Source organism: Lipotes vexillifer, unplaced genomic scaffold (genome assembly GCF_000442215.2).
Source record: "Lipotes vexillifer unplaced genomic scaffold, Lipotes_vexillifer_v1.1 scaffold311, whole genome shotgun sequence".
Classification (NCBI taxonomy): Eukaryota; Metazoa; Chordata; class Mammalia; order Artiodactyla; family Lipotidae; genus Lipotes; species Lipotes vexillifer.
Window position 1 is genome coordinate 5,586,106 of NW_006791012.1, and position 8,660 is coordinate 5,594,765.

General features: G+C 34.9%; 1 protein-coding gene across 3 annotated transcripts in view; it reads right to left on the minus strand.

Moving 5' to 3' along the window:
• Positions 1 to 8,660, minus strand: part of EHBP1 (EH domain binding protein 1) — a 361,704-nt gene continuing 353,044 nt past the window's right edge. For all 3 annotated transcript variants that reach the window (XM_007464127.1, XM_007464125.1, XM_007464126.1), the window contains 3 exons: positions 7,702 to 7,775; positions 1,306 to 1,420; positions 1 to 1,088 (listed from right to left, as the gene is read on the minus strand). In XM_007464127.1, the coding sequence (XP_007464189.1) occupies positions 998 to 1,088; positions 1,306 to 1,420; positions 7,702 to 7,775 (280 nt within the window). In that variant the 3' untranslated portion in view covers positions 1 to 997. The remainder of the gene's footprint in view (positions 1,089 to 1,305; positions 1,421 to 7,701; positions 7,776 to 8,660) is intronic.

An 8,660-nucleotide genomic window follows, 5' to 3' on the forward strand; every position in this document is an offset into this window, starting at 1 on the left:
TTTAAGGTAAGAAAGTTTCTGCTTTTATTGAAAATTTATATATGATTCAGTATTGTAATAAATAAACAGATAACCATTTTCACAAAAAAATGATAGTGCTATGCTAGAGAAGAAAATATTAATTGGAGGATTTACTCATAATGGCAAGACAGACTTTTATCAATACAGAATAAATATTAACACCATTCTGGAGCCAATTTTGAGACCCAACAAAATGTAGGAACCAAGCTAGATGTAATAAATAATTATCCAGAGAAAAAGATGGCGCATTCTCAAATGATAAGACTGTCTTTGTAAAGTGATGCATGTCAATTAGTCCCATCCTTACAGCTCACTTCAAATCACAGGACTTGTTTCAGGCTACGTTAAAGGGCCATCCTCCGAAGAAAGCAGAGGAGAAGTACCCTATTATCTTCATAGTGAAACGCAAAACAACTGCAGAAAATCCCACTGGTAAATAGAACACAGTTTAATAAGTAAATTGAAGATGATCTAACTATAAAATTTAGGTAACAGACTCAGTGTTACATATGGCAGGACTGGAAAAAAATCATTCATGACATTTTCCTTATCCCTCCCTCTTAAGCCCCCTCCCACCCCTCATTATGCTATTAACAATAACAACAAAAATGTTTTAAAATTTTTCTCCATCAAAAAATGAGGGAAAATAATGAGGGAAGAGTTTTCTTTTCTTTCTTCTTTAAACAGTTTCTTGAACACTCCTAATACCAATCACTCACAAGATGTCTGTGCAATCTATTTTACATGATTTCAAGGAAATGATTAACTCACACACACACACAATCCTTAAACAAAGCTATTTCAGAGTTCTGTACACTGTCTGGAAAAAAGGGAGGAAAAGAGGTGGTGGTAGTGGTAAAGAAGTACAATCCAGCCAAACAAAATGTTAAAAGTTTTAAATCAACAACGAGAATGACTTTTTCTGGTCTGGGGACCCAAGACTAATAAAATGTTGGTCAAGATTCCGGTCTGGCTTCTATTGCAGAACACATTTCTCTTCTTTCTTGGCCATCTTGCCTTTGTTTTGCTCCAGAGTTCGCTCCAAATGCTCGTCTTCTTCTTCGGCCCTGGAAGTCAAACAGGAAACCAAATTATTTTTCTTCTTGGAGCGCAGAGCGGCACTCTCCTCTCGCCCCGCATTCCGAGCCCCAGAGGGAACGGGGTTCGCGGGGCCAGCGGGAGGCTGCCCCGGCCCACCGGGGACCTCTGGACTGAACTTTCCGAAAACTTCTCGGCCCCTCAGCAGGCGGCAGAGCCTCGACCCCGACCCCACCGCCCACTTACTGCTTCTCCTGCGCGTCCAGGTCCCTGACGAGCGCGTCGCGCTTGTCCACTAGGGCCACCAGCTCATCCAGCAGGAGCTGCTCGCGTCGCTTCTGGGCCTCGGTCTTCTGCCAGTCTGCAGGGGACGGGAGGCTCCTTACCCACCCGGTCTCCCACCCCACCCGGCCCTCCCCTTCCCGCCTTTTCCAGTTCCCTTTTATTTCTCTGCAAACCATATTACAGTGCCACTAGCTAGTGTTTCACGGAGAGTTTGGCCGTCGTGATGAGGATTTCGCCCCTAAAACCCTACTTTCTAAGTATTTTCCGTAGATGGAGACGGCTACGGGCTGGGCTGGAACCTGCAAAAGACCAGGTGTGCGCCGGTGGCCAGCGGAGGTGCGCACCTGATGTCAGCCAAAGTAGGGGAGGGAGAGCTGGAGGCCCAGAAGAGGTCGGCCCGAGCGGTGAGGGGAGAATGTGGGTGAATGAGGAGGCGGGAAGCAGAGATGGGCGATAAAATCACCCTGAAAAGGCTAGAGAATCTGCCTGAGAACCTATCCTCCTCCCCCACCCCCATGCTCACCCCATACAGCCCATTCTTCGCTAATTTCCTCTTCGCTCTATTTTAGCAGTTGGATGTATCTCACACTGGGCGCCATATGCTTCACAATAACTTTAAAAGTAGTGAATCGGCTAATTAGCATTTTTCTTTGAAGTAAAAAATAAATTTGCTCTGCAACATTACACTGCAGCTCTCGATCGCATCACAGCCAGTTTTCTTTTGGAGAGGTTTGCTGCGTGGTTTCAAATCAAAGCACTTTTGCAAAGGAAAAATTACATACTTCTTTTTGAAACCCCGGTTGGAAAATCCGATGGGCAGTGCTCCTTCCATGGGAAGGGGCAGTTTTTTGAAGGTTTTAGGCCCCAATAATATATTTCCTAATCATTGCTGGTCTGATAATTTCCTTAAGATGAGCAGCAGTTTCGTTTAATAAAAACAGGACCAAATCGAACATTTAAAGCACTTTTGAAACCAAAGCCAACTGCTCTCTGGCCAGACTGTAAGGGCTTGTAGCTGTCAATCAACCCCCAGTCTACCCCGCCTCCCTCATTAGGAAGGTAAACAATGAAAAGAAGAAGTAGATGATGAGGCAGATAGCCGAACAAATGAGGACCTAGAGGGAAACAGGACACCAGCTTAAAAAAAAAAATACCCTGGCCACTGACTCATGTAGCCCCCTCCCCCAGCAAGTGCACTTTCCAAAAAACAGAGAGGAGTGCAATCCTTTCTGGTTTCTCTCTTCTCTCTCCATTGCCCTGGGCAATCATGTTAAAACTCACATGGCTGGTGCTTATTCAGATAAACCCAACAATGCACACCGCTGGTTACCATGTGAATCTTCACAAACCACACAAGAATGTGCTGGTTCAAATCCCCCCCGACCCCCTCCAAAGCAAAATTTATTCAAGACAGCAAACTGCTCAGCAGCTTTATGAAACCAAATGGAGCTAGAGGGAATTCTATCTTGTATTTACAAATTAAAAATTAGATGCATCATCATGCAATGAAGGTTAGAATAGCAGCAAAAAGCTAGAATAATTTATTCTATTTTATCACTATTCCTTTCATTACAAGCTCGAATACATAAACACATATATATTAAACATGCCATATATTAATTACCCACATTCGATACAAAACATCACAAATAAGTGCATTAAATAATTAGTCACATTACATTCTTATTTAAAAAGAAGTGAAGTATTCTATTGCATAGAGAGGAATAAAGAAACTATTGCTATGGAAAGTTTTTTTCTTAATGTAAGAATTTAAAAAATAATAATGAAAGAGCAAAACTGGAGAAAACCCATATCTATCACAATTTTATTCCTTGGATTTAAATGCAACTGAGGTCAGGAATGCTGGACAATTTTCTAATCTGGTTCTTGTTCTTAATCAGTTTCATTCTACACAGCAGATAAATTAATAGACTCTCCAGGTTGGAAAGATCTTAAAGGTCATCTAGTCTAATTTCAGGTAACTGTAGTTCTAGAAATATTAACTCTGAGAAAAACCTGCTAAATTTGTAAAAGATTTGTAACTAAATTTTATAATTATTAAGATTACCAATTTTGATGAATATGGATTTTTCCATTTCCAACCTCAAGAAATCATTCTGATTATAAGCTTAATTTATAATTCTTTACTTCCAAAACATTATGATAAGAGCTTTACGACTGGGAAATAAAATTTCTCCACTGTAAACTTAAAAAATATAAGTTGAAAATTACAAAATTTTTTTAAAGAAAAAATAAATTTTAATGACACATAATCTTCTTGATTAAATTATTCCTTCCCTATATTTGACCAGTCACTTTTAAGGTTTTAGTTAATAATTAGAAATATCAAGATTTCTTTAATTTAAAAAAAATAAGGTTTTAACAATATGGATAAGAGAGGAAACAATTTTGTATTTTTAATCCATTAAGTATTGAATAATTTAAAAAATCTTAATCTTTTCCTAGCTCAAAAGTGACATTTCACATAACTAACAAAAACATTTTTAAGTTATGAATATTTAGGTAATTTTCATCATCTCACAAATTTAACTGACATTAGAATTTTAACTGTTTCAGCATAAATTTATAGGATTTTTTATATTAAATTTGTCATCACTACATTAATATCTGTCTACAAATAATTAGTCAAATTGTGGAGAAAATAGCTATGCACAGTGAGTAGATTTTACACTAGCAAAACTACTTTTACTTTGGATTTGCTTTCTCACAGGAGTAAATTTATACACATTCACACACATATTTGAATGCTAATTTGGGAAATTAAGTAAACTATTTTGATGATTTAAAAAAATTTGGTAACACCTTTAAAATTGATCAAGATTCACATTTGTATGTTCAAGGTCTACATTTAAAAATTTAAAAATCCCTCTTTAAATAGCTTCACCTAGATGTAATGTCATGTTTTAAAAGCCTGAATGTAAGTTTATGTGTTACTTGTTATACATTTTAAGAAAGGATTACTCACCTATAACAGCTAGCTAGATGCACTGACTTTGCCTTGGACAGACTACAATGTGGGTTCTGATTAATTTAAAGATTCCAGTGTACTTTTGCTACAAAAGCCATATCCTCTCACAACAAATAGGATTAAGTTTTGATGCTGCATTTGAGCCAAAGTGTTAAAATAAAGAGATTCTGTTTATGTCTATCTGCACTGGGCTGTTTTGTTAATCTAAAAAACTCTTTTTATATATATAGGGCCAATTATTCATTCCCTGATTCAGTTTATTTGCTGAAGTTGATAATTACCTTGGAAAAAAGGCAAAAGAAATACCTATAAACACTTAAATAGAAAGGACCTAAAGTTCTTGTAGTAAACCTTCAACCTTGCCACTATAAATAAGCCTGGCACTTTGATGAAAATTAACACTAGTTTTGTAAAGAGCACATTGGGGGATTGCAGTCAAGTCTTATCTTTAGTTCCAGTCAACTAGCAATCCTGAAAGAGTTTGCATCATCATCAGAGCAGGCCATTTGATAGGATTCTACCGCTGTACCTAATCAATCTATGGAAGACTGTGGCTGTGCTGTGTAACAAAGCTAAAATAGATTTACAAATGGGGTTTTAGGGGATAAGCTCCTCCACAGGATTACATATTGATTTTAAATATAAAAAGCTTATCATATAAGCCATAACTACAAAAATAGTGAACCTATGCATAAATCCCTTTAGAAGAGCACCCACTTCAAACTCTAAGCCAAGAATAAATCAAGATGTACAAATCCTAGAGAAGATCCATTTCTTGTGCAGAAAATGAACACACCACTTTCCAAAAGCCCACCCCAATGTGTGCAGAAATGAATTTATCTTTCCTGAGGGGGCATTAAATAATCTGGAACAAAAAAACTATAGGAAAAGTATCTGAAAGATGCTTGTTAGCTTAAGGGATCCTACAACTTAGCTCAGTAGAGTGAAACTCCTGCAATGAAAACACCTCAGGGGAAAAGAAAAGGCCAAAGTGATTATGGATTCTCAGAAGAATGGATATATTGAATGTTATTATTATTATTTTGCTCTCAAAGCAAGTTGTTAATACTTCTTTCACTGGACTATGACTATTAATATTCTGTGCTTTTCTCCTAGTTAATGGTTTCAGTAGCAGATTATTCAAAAATATTTTAGTTTATTTATTATGAAAACCATCTATGGCTACTAAGTAGAAGAGATGGGAAAGAAAAGAGGAAGGGACTTTAAAACAAAGGAAAGCAAAACAAAACCAATTAGTGTTGCCTGTTCATGTGTTTTTCTGTGGTGTTTTAACACTCTGAAAGACTACTGAATGTGTGTCCATTCTAAGGGCTGGCTCAGAGGATACTGTCTTCAAAGAACTGATGATCATGATGCTCAGTATCTCTCTAGGACAGCCCAGGCCACATATTGCCAAGGCTAATGGGACAGGCCTCTCTCTGAGAAAGTGTCTTTATTTGTATTCAACAGGCTGCTTCTTTCCTCAAGTCTCTTTTCCCCCTCAACCAGCAACAGAAACTGGCTGAGAGATTTAAGGCACAATCACATATGGGACAATAGTATTAATTAAAAAATAAAACAGAACAAAACCACAAAAAATTAACAATTGTATTAAATGTGTATGAAAAGAAAAACATTAATTTTTTTTCTCTTCTTCAAAAATATTACTTTCTACTGCTCTTCCATGTGTACAAGGGGAGCAGGCAGAAAAATGTTAGATTATTTAAGACTGTAGGTCTATTATATAGGGATAGGATGGCCAATGAAACTGGGATGTTTTATATGTATTATGGCCCTCCTTTAAAGATGGTACTACTTGGTAATAATACTGCTTTGGGGATAGAAGCAATATCTGCCTTAAAAGTCAACTGTATTGTATCAAGCTGTATCTTAGGGGTGATATAACTTACTATACATGAGAAAGTAAATTTTTAAACATTGTAATACTCTGTATTGAGCATAATGTATAATTAATCTATAAAGAATAAATTGTATAATGAGTTATACATACTATATACAAACATTTTATATTATACATACATATATATATACCATATAAATAGTATTTGCTATACCTACTTTTCAAATGACTATTTAGCTTTCCAATCTCTTTTAAGACTATACCATGACTACAAAAATTATAGCAAGAGGAAAAATACCATTTAGTATATTTGTGCATTTTATTCAGTGGCAAGTTTCACAGAACTTCTTAAATAATTTTGACAAATTTTATAGTCATTATTAGTGATATAATTTGATAGCCACTTGAAGGAAATTAGCTATCTGAAAGCCTTTTAAATAAAGTAAGTCTGATTTATAAATTAGGATATACAAATGTTGTTAGTCATATTTATCAAATGAGATTAGGAATATAAAAGAATAAAACTTCTATAAATGTATAAGATACTATTTAGATAAACAGCATGTATTTTATTTACTAACAATTTTAATTAAAATATTTTAAAACATATGGTTTCATTTGGCTTTCTCTTACAAACTTAAATTCCCAGTTTCTGAACTAATTAGAATTGACTTCTTATGGATCAGGTACCTTATCAGGTGAAGAAAGAAATTACAATGGACAATCAATGCATGCGTTAAGAGGTCAATACAGAATAGGAAAATCAATTTGCATTGATTAGACAAAAGGTCCATTTTACAGAGCCCAAAGGATTAGCTTTTAAGTGGACATCTTTGAACTATAAGACATTTTCAACTAAGAGGTATAAGGAGAACAGCATTCTAAAATAGTAAGAATTAAAAAAAAATAAGAATATATAGTAAATGCCATAGTTAAGCTAGCTGATGTTTATTGATATTATGAACCATGCTTAGGATTACTATATATGTAATTCATTTAAAAGCTTTATATAAAGTGTGAAAGTGTTGCATTGATCTCATATGCCGGAATCTTTGCCTGATTATTCACTTAATAGGAGCTGGAATCTTAAGAACTATAGCAGACTGGACAGTTACATATTTGTGTTGACATCAATTAAATATTAAGGTAAAATTTAGAGTATGAATGTGAAAAATCAAAATGATAGATCTTTCTCAAACCTCTTTAACTTGCACATAGTAAAATGTAATGAAATCATTTAACTAGTTATATTTTCCATTTAATGGACATTTAAGCTTACAGACAAAAGTTAAGACAATTTTATGTTTAATAGCAAGCATAACGATGATCTGAATTAGGGTCCTTAGGTTTTACATAACTATTGGTTTCTGACTCTAAGGCATTTATTTGCAATTCCTGTAGGTCCTTAGTCAGACCACACCTAGTGAGACCAGAAGTGTATTACACTCTTTAAATCTCTTTGACAACTGACACCTCAAACACCTCATTCGGTCATGGCATCTCTTACCTTCAATGGCTAGCATTGCCCGCAATTCCCGATTCAGCAGCTCATATCGTCGTTCTAAATCATGTTCTTTTTCCCTAGGCAAGTTGCAAAAGTTCATCAATATGCTAATTACTAAATCATTAAACACTTAAAAGAACCTTTAGGTTACATTGATTTTAGGACTCATAACTGACTGTTCTCTTTAACTTTAAGCCACTCAAAACAAATGATACACAAACCTAAAACCTTCCTCAGGTTGAATATTTAAGTGCTATTATTTTTCTCCTTCAATTTTGAATTGCACAGAAGTAAATTTTAATCTGTGGATAAGTAGCCTCAATCTTCAATGCTTCTTGTATTAAGTGCCAGGTATAAGGTTATTTTGTAGAATATTTTTCACAATTCGCAATAAACACTTTTTTGTCTACAACTCCATGTGAAAAGAGTACAAGAAACATGAAAGTACCACCAGTAAAAATTTAATATAGAGACAATTAAAAAGGCAAGATTAGTTAAGTTCTGCACTTCTTCATAACTCCTTTATCAAGTTCAGGCATGGCAGAAATGACAAAAATAGAGGTTTTCACTAAAATAAAACATGTAAGCCTGCTTCTTCCCACACTAGGTGGCATAATATAAGAACATTGTTAGTGAGAAAAAGGAACAAGCATTAAGTCCTATGTGAACTAAATGCTGAAGACTGAAAATGCTTACATTTGGTCTAGTCTCCATTTTACTGTAATTCTTGCAATCATAAAAAGGTCATTTCTGTGTAAATTATTAATCTCTTATCCCAAAATTTAGGGTAACATCATTTGTAGAATACAAAGTTAGTTTTGTCCTTATTAAGACTTATTTTAATTTTTAACTGAAAATTTGATGTTAAATAAACTTCAATTTTATTTCTTTTCCCACTAAATATAAACCAAACATCCCTTTTGTGCACAAGTGATTTTTTTTTTTTTTTTTTTTTTTTCTTT